The sequence below is a fragment of the Capronia epimyces genome (assembly GCF_000585565.1).
Source record: "Capronia epimyces CBS 606.96 chromosome Unknown aczIQ-supercont1.3, whole genome shotgun sequence".
In the NCBI taxonomy this organism is placed as follows: domain Eukaryota; kingdom Fungi; phylum Ascomycota; class Eurotiomycetes; order Chaetothyriales; family Herpotrichiellaceae; genus Capronia; species Capronia epimyces.
This window is the reverse complement of record NW_006912906.1, coordinates 2,869,740-2,888,451: the sequence shown is the minus strand read 5'-3', so window position 1 is coordinate 2,888,451 and position 18,712 is coordinate 2,869,740. Positions and strand designations below refer to the sequence as shown.

The following is an 18,712-nucleotide window of genomic DNA, read 5'->3' as shown; positions in this document are numbered from 1 at the left end:
AACCAGCCATCTATATTGACACCTGCCCTTAGGCCCCGACGGTAATCAACAAATCATTCATATCCTCACAATTATCGTCGCTCATTTTTGATGGGATGCAAGACCATCATGGGCAAACACATCCTTCCACCACCCGAGCCGCCCTCAGATTCCCATTGGATCTCATTATTGCCGTTCTCTTTTCCCAACCATCGTCGCCATAGATACCCCGCAAACCCGGCGTTGGAGTAGTACGTCGAGCCCCTGAACACGTGTTCCCCAGGTCCAAACACGCTCCCGTTCTCACCATGAAAGTATCCATTCCCGTGGTCCATACCTGCATGTTTACTCGCTTCACTGAGGGGCGCATTGTTGAAGATCTCGTTGACGTGGGCGGCAGGCCAATGGCGGTCAAAATACACTGGAAGCGGGGCGTGGATCGCTTTGAGACCATAGTGCAACGCAATCGAGGCGGGATACATTTCTGGGAACATGGTATGTTTGTGGCGGTAAGTTTCTTCATGCATGAGCAGAAGGAGTCGCCGAGACATTCGAGAGGCAGTGATGAGCGCGGCACGAGAGGGCGGCCGGCCGTCTGCAGCAACGTTGTAGCCGGTGATGTCGTCACGAAAGGCCCAGAGAGTGTGGGTTGGGTCGAAGAGTGGATTAAAAGTGATGAGATCTGTTATGTCGTCCGAATTTGAAGGGGTCTGCTGCGGTGGAATGTTGAAGAGATGCTCAGCTGGTAGCTGCGGTCCTGAGATGGGGGCTTTCTTGGAGGCTTTCATTTCTGCAACGACGGATTGCGCGTAGGTTTCGTAAGAATTGTTGTACAGCGAAGGAATGTAGAATTTGGACGACCGTTCCCATGCATACTCTCGTGGTTGCTTTTCCGACCATGATGTGATCCGGTGCAATAACTCATGATAGTGTCCGGTAATTCTGATGTCCATTTCCCAATGCCAGAAATAGTCATATTCGGGGTGTCGGGATGCAAAATATTGCATTGGAAAATGCAAGGATCGATAAGCCTCGTAAATGTCGCCCCCGGAGAAGTTGACAATGCTCTCAGGAAATGGCGGAGGATATATCAACTTCATCTGTGCCACAGACCAGAGCACGCCCATGCCCTGGAATTCTTCCGGCAGGCTGTCTTTGAGAGTCTGGTCATAAAGATCCTGAGAAGCCCAGATTGGAATAGTATCGTCCTGAACGTGAATGAGAAAATGAACCGTATATTGACCTCTAGAAGTCAAAGCAAGCTCGCTGACAAGAGCTCTGAGCATCGTGATATCGTATGCGGTGTATTTGTAAGTGCTCCATGTACGAACGACAAAGGCAGTCCGGGATTTGAGTTGGTTTTTGTTCTTCTTAAGACACTGTTGCTGTGCACGGTGCCATTTGACAGGGCGCCAGTCGATGGGATGCACATGATCAAGGCCGTGATTGTCACCCTCCCCACTCAGACCCAAACCACCCTGATCCTGGGGAAGGCCCAAGCCGTACGGAGCATACCGGTTGATTCGGTCATAACAGATTTGATTGTTGATCCCGAGCTCTTCCTGAGAGCCAAATAGAGGTGCTGGCATTCCCTGTGGGAGGCCTTGTCTTGCAGATATGGTGGGCGGCAAAATGCCTCTCTCCTCATTTATGTAGCAAATCTCCATATTCGACGGGACCAAAGAGGGCGCCGCGATCAAGTCGCCATCATTGTGACGGCCAGGGTCGAAGGGATCAACTGAGTCGGCTTGTTGCTCAGGGACGTACTGCCAGAAGGGGACAATGTTCCTGCGACCACGGTAGAAGCCATGGAGCCTGTGAGATCTATTAGAAGGGGACTAGCGCTCACAGTGGTAGCACTCACAAATCGAACTGTTCCCACCAGAAGACCTCTCTTCCATTACGATCTCGCGACTGGCCGATTGGTATAGGTCCCTGCTCTTCTTGTGCTTGAACATCAGGCCGTTGTTGTGACAGAGGTGTCGGCTCGACCGACCACAATAGGCCGACGACGATCAACAAGGCAATGGCTGCCGTCGACCATATCGCCTTTCGAGGCTGGAATCTGGGACGACTCAATTGGCGTCGGTGAGCCCGTCGCGCCCGTGGTGATCCGACGGGATCGAGGAGACCATCGCTACTGGCAGAGCCTGTACTCCAGTGGCGTTCATGAGATGCCGACGTTGATGGATGGTCGAATTTGGCTGCGAGAGACTTGGGCAACAGTTGAAGCATTCCCCCACGTGGAGTAGACGCAGGTGTCACGGGCGGATTGGAGATCGAGGAGGGCGGCCGGCGGTTCTTCGGGCATTACTCAGCCAGCGATAGGAATTTTGATGATATCGATCATTGAATGCTCGAGAGGTAGCGAATGCAATGCATGCGACGACGAGGACGAGGGGACAAAAGAGGCAGAAAGCACTCTCGGCTGCAAGGACGGAGTCGTGCTACGTATCTCGCCATCTTGGGCGTCTAGACGATAGTGCAGGCGCAACTCAGCGTCAATTTTCTTTTTTCCCATTAGCCTCCCAGCCAAGCGGTCCATGCTGAACTTCCAGGGCCGACCGACGGCGACCGTGCCTACAGCCAAGCCCTAAGTTGGCCCTAGCCACCCTCTCAACTACCCGGGAGGTGCCCAGAGGGTGGAACTTCAGGGTCAGATAGTAGCCTAAGGCCCAAAGATTGCGAGTTTCAGCTGCGAGCGCCGAGCAGTGCCCAGAGCCAGACAATCCCCCAATCGAGCTTGTACAGTCCCCACTGTACACTGCTACAGTACGTACTGTACTCCGTGCTCACTCCGTAGAGTCCTCCTAGTCCCCTGCTCCGTAGCTGCAGCGGGTGGCTTACGAGGCCCGGAGGCGTTCGAGTTGCCCCTCTTCTCTTCCTGCCGACCGCGCCTCCCCGCCAGCACCTACGCCAGTCCCCCGGAATGACAGTACCCAGGACCCGTAGGTACGTATGGATGTACGTACTCCTCCTAGGCGCTCCAAACAGACTTGTCTCTCTACTCTGGCTCTGTAGCATTTGACCGCCAACAGACCACACTATCCTGCGGTGCCTCGAGGAAGACCCCGAAGCCAAAACCAAGAACCCAATGCCTACTGCGGTCGTCACCGGGGCAAACAGCGGCATTGCCCATGCCTTTGCCAAAATACTGTGCGACGAGGTCAGCACTACCGCCTGGTGACTCCTTCCGACATCAAGGCTCAGCAAGATGACACCCAGGTGGGATTCATAGTGTACGCCGTCGACCGAGATCGGGGCGAAGGTCTCCAGGCTCTTGAGTCTAGAAAATGCCACACGGCAGTGGTCGATGTAACCTCTCCTGAGTCGATTCAGAAGTTCAAGGACTCGTTGGATAACACTCCAATTGATCTTCTACTCAACGTTGCAGGTTAGATGTCAATCCTTTGTGCCCCCGATTCTACATGGTGCGATGAAAGTTGAGAATGGAGCGGGTTGATTCCTTGTACCAGGTGTCGCTGCAGCGCCAGAAGCCGACAGTCTTACAACGACCAGCCTCGAGATCCTTCAGCGTACCTTTGCGGTCAATACCTTCGGTCCTTTGCTTCTGACACAAGCTCTACTCCCCAACATCCTGAAGGCCTCCAACCCCAAGATCGCCATCGTCTCCAGCCGCGTGGGTTCTGTGGGCGATAATAGTACAGGCGGACATTATGCCTATCGGTCGTCCAAAGCTGCAGTCAACTCCATTGGGAAGAGCATGGCCGTGGATCTCAAAGACAAGGGGGTTACAGTCATGCTTCTGCATCCTGGCTATGTCAGGACGAACTTGTTGCCCACGACGCAGATGCCTCCGGAGACAGTCGAACCTGACGAGGCGGCGAGAAAGTTGTGGCAGAACATCGTCAGCAAGAAAGAGATTGGAGCTACGGGCAAATTCTGGCATCGTGAGGGATTCGAATTACCCTGGTGATGGGACGAGTACGGATACAATTATCTTGCTCGCCGTTCACGAGGAAAGCTGGCAGTCTCGTGCCTAGGCCATGTACATCCGAGATGTGTGTCTCATGAGGATTATTACAAACCACAATCATTTCGATCAAGCCATCACACACTGGCAGCACGCTATCAGCCAGGTGGAGAACTATAGCTCGCCTCAGTCGCCTTCATCCTCGGCCCCTACTCGGCATTCCAGTAGCTTATCGCGTCGGTCTCCATCATGCAACTGCCTCTCATTAGAAATCAACTGGAATAAGTAATATGGTATAATAGAATCCAGGTGGATGCTGCTTTCGCGATCCAGCTCAAGAGTCTGTCGCTTTTGTCGTTCCGTTCATTTTCTCAAAGTATAGGCCAACATCGTCAGTACAACTGGGGTTCCAGCATTCTGTGTGCCTCTTGCGCTGGGTAGACATCGCAGCCATGTCGACGCCAACCCAACAACCGTCGGCGCTGAACGTCGGGGTGCCCAACCTGCCTTATTTCACGCCTGCTCATATTGCAAACCCAGGCACACCAACCCAGATCTCCGCCGACACCCCGACACTCTTCACCCCGTTGAAAATCCGGTCCAAGACATTGAGAAATCGCATCATTGTAGCTCCCATGTGCCAATACTCGACCGCGGCGTTTGGGCCCGACATTGGCAAGCTGACAGACTGGCACGTGGCCACCTTGGGCCACTACGCCATCAAGGGCGCGGCGTTGGTCATCATTGAAGCCACAGGAGTACAGCCCAACGGACGAATCTCGCCGAATTGTCCTGGCCTATGGAGCGACGAGCAGATCGCGGGCGTGCGGCGAGTGTCGGATTTTGTCAAGTCTCAAGGCGCGCTGTCTGGAATCCAACTTGCCCATGCTGGACGCAAGGCGAGCAGCTCGGCGTCGTGGGTTGCGGCCGCAGTTGAGACCAAGCGGCCCACTGTCCGTTCCGACCGCGACGTCGGGGGCTGGCCAGACGACGTGGTGGGCCCGATGGGAGGGCTGGAAGAAACCTGGGACGGCAAAGGGTTGGCCGAGGACGGGATCTTCTGGCCTCCAAGACAGCTGAGCGTGGCCGAGGTTCAACAGGTGGTCAAGGCCTTCGGAGAGAGTGCGCGGAGGGCAGTCGAGGCGGGCATCGACGTGATCGAAATCCACGCCGCCCATGGCTACCTCATCCACCAGTTCCTCAGCCCGGTCACCAACCGACGGACCGACCAGTACGGCGGCAGCTTCGAGAACCGCACTCGCCTGCTGGTCGAGATCATCCAGTCGATCCGCGCGCACATCCCAGACACCACGCCTCTGTTCCTTCGGGTCAGCTCGACAGAGTGGCTGGAGGGGACGGCGCCGGCGGAGAAATGGGGAAGCTGGGATGTCGAGAGCACCATCCAACTGGCCCGGCTGCTGCCCTCTCTGGGCGTGGATTTCCTCGACGTCAGCAGCGGCGGCAACCATCCGTTGCAACGCGTCAACATGTTTGCCTCCAAGGACTACCAGATCAAGATTGCCAACCAGATCCGACAGGCCATCAAGGCGGCCGACCTCAAACTGCTCATCGGCGCCGTGGGACTCATCACCGAGCCAGAGCAAGCCAGAGATATCGTCGAGGACGGACATGCCCATGCGCATGGAGTGGACCGCAGCATTGGCGAGGAGGCCGCTGCTGCAAACGAACTGACCGATGCAAAGGGTGGCAAGGAGCCCCTGGCGGACGCCATCCTCGTGGCGAGGCAGTTTCTGAGGGAGCCCGAGTGGGTGTTGAAGGTGGCGTGGAAGTTGGGTGTCGACGTTGCGTGGCCCAACCAGTTTTTAAGGGTGAGATTCCCTAAGCTGTGAAGGTCCGTTGAAATCAGAGGGATAGAGGACGTGATAGAGAGCCATGACCTGACAGATACCTACCTACCTACCCTACCTATACAAAGGAGCAATCCGCTTGAGATACCGATACACTCTACACGATCCACGATACACGTACGCACAGGGTCTGGGTCTGGCCCTGGTCAGGGACTGGCCTGAGCCCATTCATCGACCCCTGCCTCTCTCTTGTTTACCCCTTTTTTTTTCATCCTCCCTCTTCCCAATTGACTCGGCCGCAGACAACGTAACGACTCTCGCTCTCGGGTCAACGAGATAACAACACCACCAACACGACCGGCAGGTCGCAGACAAATTGGAAATGTGACAAGTGACGCGACCACACCCGCCCCTTGCTCAGACGGCTAGTGGCAGGATCGACGGGATCTTGACCAGTCCAGCACAGCCTTGTGTCCCCTTCGGAACCTTTTTGCTCCTCAACACAACCACAAGTGCGGCTTGTTTTGACATTCACCATTCACCCCTCCCACCCATCAAAGTCTTATGTCCTTCCGGTGCCACGAGGATCTCAAACTTATCTGTAATGTAATGCTATTGCGTGCGTGGCCCATTCGGTTCCGGACTTCCGCAAACTATGTGATATGTGATCAGCCTTCCGGACCGCTGCAATGTGGGCCACGGCAGGAAATGCCTGGCCTGGATGCCGCGGTCACTGTTCAGCCATACATACTATCCTATCCTCGTGTGAGAGAAGGTGCGAGAGGTTACAAGAGAGCCCTCCCTCCTTGGCCATATCATATCACTACAGGATCCAGATCCTTGATGGCTTCGGGCACGCCCTCGTCCTCCCCTCCGATTGAGATCAAAGACTGAGATTTCAAAGACTGAGATCCTACATACAGCCTGGCCGTCATGCTCTCTTCTCTGCAGAGGCTCCGGTTCCGAGTCAGTGTCGGTGCTCTTGTCTGCTTCTGCGTCGTGTCTTCCACCAGTGCAGCCAGACCTGTCTGGCACGATGCGACTTTCACCCCAGACATCGTCCTTCGAGTCAGCGTGGCTACCATCCAACTGAATTGCCAGCCTCGCCTTTCCACCCTGGTGAATGGCACGTACCCTGGACCGCCGATTTACCTGGAGCCCGAACGAACGACGTGGATCCGCGTCTACAATGACGCCCAGGTCAACACCACCATGGTAAGGAGCATTGAGCATTGACATCCATATCCATATCCATATCCATTCCCCTTCTGTCACCTATTGACTGACTGACTGCAGCACTGGCACGGCTTGTCCCTGTCGACCGCCCCGTTCGCAGACGGCTCCCCTCAGGCTTCTCAATGGCCGATCCCACCAGGCCATTTCTTCGATTATGAGGTGCACCCGCAAGCCTACGAGGCCGGTACTTCCTTCTACCACTCGCACGTGGGATTTCAAGCAATCACAGCTTCCGGTGCGCTGATAGTAAAAGACACTTCACCCCTGCCCTACCCGTATGACGACGAAATCATCCTCAAAGTTGGCGATCTCTATCCGCAAGACGACCATGCCATTGAGTCACAGCTCACAGGGGTCCCCTTTACCTGGATTGGGGATCCGACGGCTTTGCTGGTGAACGGCCAGAGTGGCACGGCTCCGAACCAACAGACCCCAAACTCGTCCGACTCTTCATGCCAGCCGTGGACCATGAATGTCGAGCCGGACAAGACATACCGTGTCCGGTTGATTGGCAGCACCTCGATATCTTTGGTCGTGTTCGGAATCGAAGACCACAACAACCTGACCATCATTGAAACCGACAATTCGTACGTCTATCCGGTTGAGACCTCCTACATGCAAGTCGATTCGGGACAGCGGTTCAGCTTCCTGCTCAAGACGAAAAGTCGGGGCGAACTGCGAGGCCGCTCGACCTTCTGGATCCAACTCGAGACTCGACAGGGTGAGCGGACCGTTTCGGCATGGGCGCTGGTCAACTATGTTGTCGAAGGTGGGCGTCAAAGACCACCAGGCCCATCCCCGGGAAGACCATACCCGGTCCCAGCCACCCCGACAACGCTTACCATCCCGTCTTCACCTGTGCTGAGTCTACCGACAGACGTGACAACCTGGCTGGAATATAGATTCCAAAACCCCCCGTTTGCAGGCTATGATCCACCGCCGAATTCATCGGAAGTGACTCGCCGGGTCATCATTTCGAGCCTACAGTTCCTCAACAACACGTCGGGCCATACAGTAATGATCTCGAACAATGCATCCTGGTTCGACTCCCCTCCGCTCGGTCCCACCGCGCACACGCCGTATCTGGTGCAAATCCTGCAGAACAGCACCATCAACGGCGCCACTCCCGACTTCAACCGGGCAACCAGCAACAGTGATAGTCCCGGGCTGGACCCTCTGTCGAACACATACCCAGCGCGCATCGGCGAAGTCGTCGAGATTGTCTGGCAGAATGCCGCGTCCTCTCCGACCCGCGTGTACGGGGCGCACCCGATGCACGCCCACGGCGGACAGTACTGGGACATGGGATCTGGGCCACGGGTCTACGACCCGCAAAACCACTCCGCGTTGTTGCAAGCGCACTCGGTTGGTGGAGGGACCGGGGCAGGGGTAGGGGCAGGAACACCGTACCCAGGATCCCGGCGCGACACGACCCTTTTGTACAGGTATACGTCCCAGGGCAGCTACCCGGGTGAAGTCGACGGCTGGCGTGTCTGGCGTGTCAGGGTCACCGAGCGCAACGTCGGGGTGTGGATGATGCATTGCCACATCTTGCACCATATCCTGATGGGCCAGCAGACGGTTTGGGTGTTTGGAACCCCGGAGGAGATTAGAAACCATACTCTGCCGGTCCAAGGGAGTTTGAACGGGTACTTCACGTACGGGGGTGACGCCGTGGGCAAGACTGGTGGGCAGGGTCCGAGTCAAAGCGAGGGCAAGGGAGTGAGGGTCGCGCAGTTCTTTGAATGATGGTCACCGTCCAGTGTCGCCAGTCTCAAATGCCGCCTCGGAAGATTGGTAGAATCGCACTGGGAATTGTCTTTGATGTCAGATACCCTAGACTGCAATTGTTCTTTCGACGAAGCCTTGACCCTTCTCTTTCTCACCTTTTGACTTCTGGGTTTCGTTTCATCACTGACGATTGGGTGGCCGTAAGTTCTGGTAGGAGTGGTATGTCATTTGCAAATAGCCGCGGGCGGTGTGACCCAGACTATCTTGCGCTTCCCGGTCGAGATCTCTCAATGGACAAATCTCTAATATGATGGTCATTGTTGTATGGTCTCCCGTCTCCGCAATCCGTGGAGTATTGTCTGACTAGGTTGTTGATAATCAAATAGTTGGCCCTGGCAGATAGAAGCACGGTCAGCACACGGTGTGACCTTGGTCTGATTGCTTCTTCCCTGTCTTCCGAGTCGATTTGTGCCCCTTGCGCCCCTTGCGCCAATAGGAATCGGCAAGTGTCGGGGTAGACAGTAGAGGGTAGAGAGTAAAGGGTAAAGGCTAGAAGGTAGAGCCTCTGGTAGAGGGTCGAGGGTGAGCGTTGCTCTTAAAGCGGCGGTACTAGTACGGAGGAGTATAGAGTAATATAGAGGAGCGCAGAGTACAGAGTAGTAGTATCCCGTACAGATAATACTGCGGAGTATGTACTCCCTAACAGCGCCAAGGAATGATATTTCAACTTGGAGTTCATCACCACTGGCACTGCAATTGACACGACGACAGTACTCTGTACATGTAGGAAGTATTTCCAGAGCCCGCCGGGACCTCGATCGCCATGCTTCAACCAATCCACCTGGCGCACACGCCGGCTGATCTAACCCTCTATGTCGCCGTGTACCGGGAAGTCGAAAATGCGTCGAGTCTCAAGCAGCAGTTGCTCGCCGGCAATACAGAGTTCGAGTACGCCTTCATCGACGCCAGCATGGTCAGTACACACAGACATAGCACTGGGCTATACCAGCCATGGTAGATTTTATACCATTCATTATTGACACATCTCGTAGATACTCTCAACCAAACAAGCCCTGGCAGCCGTCTTCCGCGCCATCAACGACTATCTCAACCACCGGCTCAAGTCGCGCAACATCCACTCGGAGATTGTCTTTTGCCTGAGCCCCAACAACAACGTACGTCTTTGAGTCATCATCCATCATCCATCATCCATCGTCCATCATCCATCATCCATCGTCCATCATCCATCATCCATCGTCCATCATCCATCGTCCCCTAGCAGTAGTGGCCTCTGCTACATCTCCGCTGGGCTGCTAATCCTGGGAGCTGACCGAACCACACAGATCGGTGAAGCATTCCGGCGGTTTGGCGTTTCCGACGCCACGAAAGACTTACTGGTCATAAAGGTCGCCACCACGCCCGACGTCACGTTGGAGAGCGTTGGCCGCCATCTATCGACGCACGTCCAGGGCCAGGAGAGTCCTTTTGACGACGCCACGTTCCGTGCGACCGCAGATCTCGATCGGATTCGGAAAGTGTACAAAATCTCCAGTCTCGCCCCCAAGGCGACAGGACGGAAGCCCAGCACCACTTCCAATGGCATCCCCAACGGCGAGAACATGGACGCAACGAAGAATTTGGAGGTTCAGATCCTCGGTCTCATGGCTCTCAGGGGCGCGACTTGACTTGACCAACTTGTCTCACAGCAATTGGGAAGGTCTCGCCTTACAGGCTTAGTGTCATGTCAGCCTTTCAAGCCGGAAGAACAGTCGACCGTAGTTCTCAGCAGAGGGAGGGTCTGGTTCTCGGCCTGGAGGTCAAGACCATGCATGCCACGTCGACTACGGGCCGTGTGAGGCATGGTCTTGAATACTCTATACGACCCTGAAGATTGTCTCCAGAGCTCCACCTGGACTTGCGAGAGTGTATCGACAGATCCACGAAGCCGAGGCCATATGGATGATCTGGCTCCTGTCCGCCAACGAGCGGTTCTACCATCTGCACCCACAGCAGCCTGTTTCCCCGAACAGCTGCAGCGCTTCGAGCTATGGGGCGGTTGAACCACACACTAGGCTCACAACTGGTTCGTATCTTACATGCCTATAGGGCCTGAATGGCACAGCCTGGAGACATGGCGCCATACAACAGTTTTGGCCACAGTCTGCTGCCGCTTCCAACTCGGCCATCTTAGAGCCGACTTGACTCTGCGACGCCCGCGCTGTCCGCGACTGCGGCATCCGACCCGGTCTGCTACCTCAGAAGTGTCTGCGTGGGCATGGAGCATGGCGCCAATACAAGGTAGATGTCACTCCTCAAGACTTGAACACACAGGGGTCGGGCGATAGGCATTATCCGAAATCCCATCGGCGGACGATATGGGCGTTTTCTACATCCACGCACACGCATTCAATCCACCTACCTCCTACTTCCGCGTCGGGATGTTCATTTTTCTACAGAATTCCAGTCTCCTCTTGGGGGAGGGGGGAGGGGGGTGGAAATCAGTATTACTGTTCAAGGCGTTGCTTTGCTTCTTCTTCTTCTGGTCAATTACTCGATTGCCTCCTGTCCCTGTCTGCTATGCTATTCCATAATAGACAAAACTCGCATAGCATACCGAAAACGAAAAACACGCTTTACAATTCCTTGCAATCGGAACCCAATCTCTGTCTCAAGCCAAAAGCCAAAAGCCAAAAGTCACAACTCGCGTACACGCTCTTTGATTTCATTACAGTAAAGCAAGCCAAGGCAAGGCACCGCAGAAAGGAGCAACGTGTCATCCTCTCCTGTCCTCCACACCCCTTCGCACTTGGTGCGTTGACCCTCGATCACTCTTGGTCGCTGGCCCGCATACGCATGCTTGTTTGCTCGCTTGCTTTCCCCATCAACAATCTCCCATCGGCCGACAACAGTCTATGCTTTTATCGTAAAGTACATGGCTGGAAGGTTTTTGTTTTGTTTCCTTCCCTTTCAAGCCAACCTTCTTCGACGCACCTCCTCCGATGCGTATTGATCCTCCTGTCCTCCTCTGATTTCCTCCACTGATTTCCTCCTCTGATTTCCTCCACTGATTTCCTCCATTCAATTCCTCCACTAATTTCCTCCTCTCCTCCCCAAACCCACAAAACAATGATCGCACTGGCCCCACGGGCCTACCCATATTCCCTCCGATTCCCCCTTCCTTCCTCTGCCTCCTCAATGCACATCCATCTCCGAAAGAGTAAAGCCAATCTGATCTTCTTCCACTCATCGGAAAACGTATTTCTTTCCTCCACTTCCTTGCAATCCAGCCAAAATGGCAAGGTCAATTTCTTTATCTGAAAAAATTCGAACATCCATCCAACGCCGTCGCTAAAAAATCATGTTTGGTCTTTGATGCCGGATGAGGGGGCGAGAAAGTATATTGGATCCAGAGGGAACCATTGGACTTTCCGCCAGAAGCAATTTTGTGTTTTTGAGCTTTAAAACAATGCATAAAACCATGAGACCACCCTATCAGGCACGGGTCCAAAGACAGAAGGTCAAGTTAATGGATCCATCTTAGGCCGATTTCTGAAGTTGTGGTAGAGCTGACATTTAAGTCATGTGATGATACAAGAGGGTTTTAATCCTCCTTGGGAGAAGTCGGCGAATATTGAGGACTATTCGGAGAATATTGAGGGCTTGTGACAGACGCCGACCTAGCCTGAGGACTTCTGGGTGACGCATTGTACATCGGACTCGTAGGTGAGTACGAAGGACTGGTGGGAGAAGTTGGACTGGTCGGGCTATACGTCGGAGATGTTGGTGAATAGCTAGGTGAAGTAGGAGACTGCTTGTTCCCGGTTGTACCGTACATCGGGCTAGTAGGACTGTACATCGGCGAGGTCGGACTGTAAACAGGCGACGTGGGTGAGGTAGGCGAAGTAGGACTGAAAGCCGGCGAAGTCGGTGAGTAGCTTGGCGAAGTCGGCGATCCATAGGCAGGAGATGTCGGCGAATAATTCGGCGACGTGGGAGAGTAACTTGGCGAGGTTGGCGACGCTTGATACCCGGGTGATGTCGGCGAATACGCAGGCGAAGTGGGAGTGAATGCCGGACTGGCTGGAGAGAATGACGGCGACGTCGGGCCAAAACCTGGACTGGTCCTACCAAACATCGGCGAAGTTGGGGAGTAGCCGGCAGTGGGCGAGAAGCCGGGTGAACTTGGGCTTGTGCCGAGAGGACTGGCAGGCGAATAACCTCCAGGACTCCGAGGACCGTACGGACTGAACCCACCAGCGCCGCCAAACCCAGGTTGGTACTCTGTAAACCCTCCTGGAGTCTCTGAACCAGAGGCGGCAATGGGTGAGAATGAGGCGCCATAATCGGGAGAACCAAGATAGCCGGAGTCGTGCATCGGAGAACCCGTATCGTAAGGAGTGGCCGCACCCTCAATGAGTTGCTGGGAGCCTTTAACACCGATAGCTCCACCAAGACCAAGGTTAGCATTGTCGGTAACAACCTGTGACAGCATATTCTCGTCAAGAAGGATCTCCATCGCACCAGTGCCAACAGGAGCAACCTGGCCCAAGATGAGGTTCTCAGAAACACCACGACAGTCGTCCAATTCGCCAGCAGCCGCAGCCTCCAGGAGAATCTCCACCGTCTGTTCGAAGGAACATCTCATGAGTGCACCGGTGTCGGACTTGTTGATACCATGACGAGTAACAGCCATGACATAGCCACGCGCAGTCATGACATCGCAGAGGATACCCAAGTGGCGAGCGTTGACATAAGAACCGTCAAACGACAGTACCTGGGTCAACTCCCGCAAGATGGCCGCGCGAGTAGCTTCAATACCAAGAACCTCGAAGATTTCAGTGAAGCGATTGGTGTAGGTACGAGCGGTGTCCACCCCTTCAATCGCGAGGACCTTTGCAAAAGCACTGCCGCTAGTCTCAAGGACATACTCGTTGCACCGTGGATCACTCTTGGCCATGTACACCGAGTTGTCATCGTCGATGATGGCACGGCTCTTGTGATCAATGAAGGCTCGGCTGACTCCAGGAACACCGTGGAAAGTCAAGTGGTCGAGCATTTCGTTCATGAAGCGGCGAAGGATCTCGTCGTCTTCCTTGCGGTCTTCATCTTCGTCCTTACCGTAGCCTTGGACCAGTCGCACACGGATGACTTGCTCGTCTGCGTTGATATCACTGAAAATGACCGAAAGATCTTTGCCATAGGTTGATTTGATCTTTGCAGCCACCTCCTGGATGTTGAGACCTTTGTCCAAGAGTTTGGCACGACTGAGTATGACACGCAACAGCCACTTGGAGTGGAGAGACAGATCTGCCTCATTGTCTTCGGGGATTATGAAATACGATTCGACCATATCCAAATCCTCGGGGATGATTGTGCTCTGGATGTCAGGATCATACCACAACTCACAGGTCTCGGCGACGGACCGCAGATTGGTGTGCTGTACGCGAGATCGAAGGAGTTTGGCAGCCTCCTTGTCACCTGCATTCTCAGGCAGTTGGTAGACAGTCATCGACGGAGTCCGGATGGTTTGAGACACGTTCAAGATTTCCTTGAGACGAGGGACACCCAGGGTGACGTTCTTGGCCGACACACCAGTGAAGTGGAAAGTGTTCAAGGTCATCTGAGTGGCAGGTTCACCAATAGATTGAGCAGCAAGAACACCGACCATTTCGCCAGGGTTCGCTTGTGCAGCAATGAATCGACTTTCGACGGCACCAATGACATTGTCAAATGCCAGTCTGTTCAATCCATGCTCCAGTACAAGTCGCTTGTATGCGAGACGCGACCGCAACTGAGCCTTTAGGAGAAGAGTGGCATTAGACTGGGCTTCCTGGGAGATAGGATCGTCGCCACGAACAACGACCAGGCGATCCAACAACTGCTTCACGGAAGTAAGGGCATGGCGTGGATCAAGATCAGTCTTGTCGCCGCGACGGATCTTGAAATTCTTCTGGGCTTGGTCGATGATACGGGCGATGTTGAGTGGGAGTTGCATCGAGTCTTCGGTCCCCTTGCCCATCTTGCGCAGGAACTCTCTTGACTCACGCAGAGCTTCGAGTTCCTCGTCGAACAGTTCTTGCAACTCGGTGTCGCCTTGTATCTCTCTTGCTTGAAGCAATTTACCTCTCCACCCAGAAACATCACCACTCATAATGTCCACAGCGTACCGGTTATGGAAAGCTTTGTCAGACATGGTGATGATATCGACCTTTTGGTTCTCGATGTGGGCACCATCGAGACCATCTTCTCCGTAGATGAATTGGACGATATTTCCACGCGAGTCACGAACCGTCGAATCGTACTTGACAGTAACCTCTTCGAGGGCCTTGACAAGACGGCGCTGGATATAGCCTGTCTCGGCGGTCTTGACTGCCGTGTCAATGAGACCTTCACGACCAGCCATGGCGTGGAAGAAGAACTCTGACGGTGTCAAGCCCCGCAAGTACGAGTTTTCAACGAAACCACGAGAGGGCGCGGAGTAGTCGTCCTTTGCGAAATGAGGCAGAGTTCGATACTTGAAACCGAATGGTATACGTTTGCCTTCGACAGCTTGTTGACCAACAATGGCAGTCATCTGTGCAATGTTGATAGTGGAACCTTTGGAACCGGCACGCGCCATAGTGATTCCATTGTTGAGATCTTTCAAGCTGTTTTCGGTAACAGCACCCGCCTGGTCACGGGCTTGATTGAGCGCGTTCATGACCTTGCTTTCGAATGTCTGACGGACATTCATACCAGGCGATGGCTCAAGATCTTCCTTGTAGGCCCGAATTGTGAGCTCTTCGACTTCAGCTTTCTTAGCATCGACGACTTCTTGAATCTTCTGGACAGTTTCTGGATCAGGTACTGTATCACCAATGCCGATACTAAAGCCGTTATGCAGAAGCCAATAGTTGACAACATGCTGAGCACCGTTAAAGAAAGCCATAGCAGCATCGTGCCCAAACTCATTGAAAATGGTGTGAATGATACCGCCAGCACTAGTACCGACGAATTTCTTGCTGAACAAGCCGAACATCAAGTTGCCTTCGAGGACCATGAGACCAGTGTCGTTGGCGGGCACGTATGGGTCTTCACCCTTCGCATCCAGTCGTTCAAGGTTGAGGGCATTTGGGAGAATCATGCTGATCATCTGCTTCCCCGTCCAGCGAGGTCTAGGCTTGATGATAGCTGGTTGAGGAATCACCCCGTCCCAATCCGGCACCCAAAGCATAATATTCATGACCTGCTCTCGGGTCAAGAAGACATCACGACGACAGACCTTGTAGATACCGCAGAGCGTATCTTGTACAATACCCATCAAGGGACCATTTCGCTGAGGAGACACAATATTGAGTGGCACCATGCAAAGATTGGCGAGCTCGGCTCTGGATTCTTCGCTCTGAGGAACGTGTAAGTTCATTTCGTCTCCGTCGAAATCGGCGTTGTAAGGCGTAGTGACGGACAGGTTCAGTCGGAAGGTCGAATAAGGCATCACACGGACACGGTGGGCCATCATGGATTCCTTGTGAAGGGAGGGCTGACGGTTGAACAGGATAACATCTCCATCTTGAATGTGTCGCTCAACTTTCCAACCGTATTGTAGAGTCATCTCCCCAGCACGCTTGTGATGCCGCAGATCGATGCGTTCACCGGTGTCCCGGATGACATACCTGGCTCCAGGATGTTCGGTTGGACCATTCGCCACGAGACGCTTTAGCTTGTCAAGGTTGAAAGGCGTGACTGTTTCGGGATAGGTCAGGTTGCGAGCAATGCTGCGAGGGACGCCAACTTCGTCGAGCGATAGGTTAGGGTCGCCAGTGATAACTGTACGAGCCGAGAAGTCGACACGTTTGCCCATTAGATTCTGGCGCAGTCTGCCTTCTTTGCCCTTCAGCCGAGCACGGATTGACTTGATGGGTCGGCCACTCTTGTGCTGTGCTCTTTCCAAGCCAGCAATCTCATTGTCCATGTATGTGGCAATGTGATATTGAAGCAGATCGCAAAGATCGACTTTGATATGATCAGGTGTACCATCAACTTCTGTACGCAGGACCGCTTGATTGGCTCGAATGATGTCGCCTAGCTTGAAGGTCAAGTCGTCTTCACCGCGCGAGCCTTGACCACTGCCGTCGACACTGATGCTAGGCCGGACTGGAGGAGGAGGGACAGGAAGCGCAGACAGGATCATCCACTCTGGTCGGGCGTAGTCCAGACTGAGGCCCATCATCTCCAGGGTTTCATCAGTCAAAGTGCGGAATGTGTTCAGAGCATCTTGCGGGAAAATTCGTTTCTTATCCGGAGCTGTGTCTTCGTCATCATCTCCTTTGCCTGCCTTCCACGTCGCCCACAGCTGCAACCCGGTCCGTCGAATGTCCGGTTGCGCATTGCCACACCCACCATGTTTGGGTTGCGGTGGCCCCTTCAATGGCTGATCGGGGTCTTCAGGGGGATCGGCTTCACAAATGTTACGAGGCTTGCTTAGGCGCCAAACCGCATCAAACCGTCGTTTTCGGTCACGAAGAGATATCGCGCGGCGAAATTCTTCAGACTGTGGTTAACGGGTTAGTAATCACGCACGCAGAAGCAGGGGACAGACCAACATCAAGTGCTTTGATCTTGCCACAATTGTGGCAAACAGTCTCCAAGATCTTCTTGACTTTTGACATGAAGCCATAGTGATAGACTGGAGTTGCAAGCTTGATAACACCGAAGTGACCAGGACACTCGGCCATGTTTTCTTCACAAGTACTGCATCTGAAATTGCGATCGATTGTCCCGAGATGAGGATCGTTCGGACCTTTCTCGCGAGGTCTGAGGCGCTGCTCATCCCTGGAGTCAAATGTTAGAGAGACATTTCAAAGTGGATGGTCTTGCTCTTTTGTATTATCTACATACATCGTCTCTGGATATTCAATCTCGATGACCGCGAGGCGTTCGGTTTCCTTGGCCGAGAAAAGGCCAAACTGAATCTCCTCGACGGTGCGCAGGGGCGCGCTCGAGTAAGGGAAATTGAGGTTCGACATGATTGCTCGTGGTAACCTTGGGATATCCTTGGGAGACGATTTTTACTTCTTCAGAGACGATCTGGGATGACCGCAGTCCTTGCGCCGATGGCCAGAATTGACCTCCCGCCCCGTCGGGCCACCCAAAACAATGCAACCTTCTCCAGCTGCGCGCTTCACCAAATCTCCTGTTTTCGACCCGAAACTTCCTGGGTTATGATCGACTCGTGATCTGCAACGTGTAGATGCGGGAGCGCAATCGAGTCGAGATGGTTGGAGTGGGGGTGAGATGAGGAAGGGTGGTCAAGTTGTAAGACAGCGAGGTTCGAAATTTCAAACCGAAGGCGCAGGCGGCAGCGCCAAGGAATTTCCTCCTTAGCGCCAAAACAACCGCGCTCGAGACGCGCCTCCTTGTCACTTCAATAATGTACTTCAGGTTGTCCTTTATCAACACTTCAAACACGATGATCTATAGCTAGGCGTTTGCAAACGGTACTACAATAAATGGGGGTAATAAAGAGTGACCAGTGTTACCAATCGATGCCTGCAACAACCACTTCTGAAGACTCCTTGTTTCCTGATTCAGAGGCCGGTCATTCATCCTGTATATCCTTTTAGATACCTTATGAGGGCTCTGTCTTGTCAAGCACCTTTTATCTGTTCAGACAATAGACATAGACAAATTCACAAATTAGCAACTACATAGCTTCACTATTGCTTGTTGATTACACGGCAACGACTATTGCGATCACTTCACTGACCTGATGGAAGAAGACTGTTCAGGCCTGTTCACGCGTCTCAGTAGATAGTAGACTTCACTTCTTGCCGGCCTAGTCACTTCGTCGCAAGTCTGCTGGTCAATTCACTCAGGCCTAGTACCACCTAGGTGCCATAGTCCTGTGTGTATCTGTTTCCACTACTAGACACTGAATCTCGCTGCTTTTGCATTCAGCCTTGGTTAGCGTCAGAAGTAATTACCACTATCCGCACTAGCGCGACCATGTCTGAAACACGTGACCTGGAAATCTGGCGACTGGCCA

At 53.7% G+C, this 18,712-nt stretch overlaps 6 protein-coding genes across 6 annotated transcripts; 4 read left to right on the top strand and 2 right to left on the bottom strand.

Annotated features, from left to right (window-relative positions):
• Positions 1 to 71: 71 nt before the first annotated feature.
• On the bottom strand, positions 72 to 2,214 carry A1O3_04311 (uncharacterized protein; the record flags this gene model as incomplete). Its single annotated transcript, XM_007734441.1, has 2 exons — positions 72 to 1,794; positions 1,844 to 2,214. The coding sequence occupies 2 exons, from the start codon at positions 2,212 to 2,214 to the stop codon at positions 72 to 74; spliced, it is 2,094 nt and encodes a 697-aa protein (XP_007732631.1).
• An 859-nt stretch (positions 2,215 to 3,073) lies between these two features.
• On the top strand, positions 3,074 to 3,916 carry A1O3_04310 (uncharacterized protein; the record flags this gene model as incomplete). The annotated part of the gene is made up of 3 exons (XM_007734440.1): positions 3,074 to 3,145; positions 3,205 to 3,373; positions 3,456 to 3,916. 3 exons carry the CDS (start codon positions 3,074 to 3,076, stop codon positions 3,914 to 3,916), a joined length of 702 nt encoding a protein of 233 aa, XP_007732630.1.
• A 449-nt stretch (positions 3,917 to 4,365) lies between these two features.
• Positions 4,366 to 5,763, top strand: A1O3_04309 (oxidoreductase; the record flags this gene model as incomplete). Its single annotated transcript, XM_007734439.1, has 1 exon — positions 4,366 to 5,763. The coding sequence occupies one exon, from the start codon at positions 4,366 to 4,368 to the stop codon at positions 5,761 to 5,763; it is 1,398 nt and encodes a 465-aa protein (XP_007732629.1).
• An 891-nt stretch (positions 5,764 to 6,654) lies between these two features.
• On the top strand, positions 6,655 to 8,706 carry A1O3_04308 (L-ascorbate oxidase; the record flags this gene model as incomplete). Its single annotated transcript, XM_007734438.1, has 2 exons — positions 6,655 to 6,936; positions 7,018 to 8,706. The coding sequence occupies 2 exons, from the start codon at positions 6,655 to 6,657 to the stop codon at positions 8,704 to 8,706; spliced, it is 1,971 nt and encodes a 656-aa protein (XP_007732628.1).
• Positions 8,707 to 9,511: 805 nt separating this feature from the next.
• A1O3_04307 (uncharacterized protein) lies at positions 9,512 to 10,373 on the top strand (the record flags this gene model as incomplete). The annotated part of the gene is made up of 3 exons (XM_007734437.1): positions 9,512 to 9,661; positions 9,741 to 9,863; positions 10,032 to 10,373. The coding sequence occupies 3 exons, from the start codon at positions 9,512 to 9,514 to the stop codon at positions 10,371 to 10,373; spliced, it is 615 nt and encodes a 204-aa protein (XP_007732627.1).
• Positions 10,374 to 12,289: 1,916 nt separating this feature from the next.
• A1O3_04306 (DNA-directed RNA polymerase II subunit RPB1) lies at positions 12,290 to 17,693 on the bottom strand (the record flags this gene model as incomplete). The annotated part of the gene is made up of 3 exons (XM_007734436.1): positions 12,290 to 17,218; positions 17,271 to 17,499; positions 17,566 to 17,693. 3 exons carry the CDS (start codon positions 17,691 to 17,693, stop codon positions 12,290 to 12,292), a joined length of 5,286 nt encoding a protein of 1,761 aa, XP_007732626.1.
• Between the last annotated feature and the right edge of the window lie 1,019 nt (positions 17,694 to 18,712).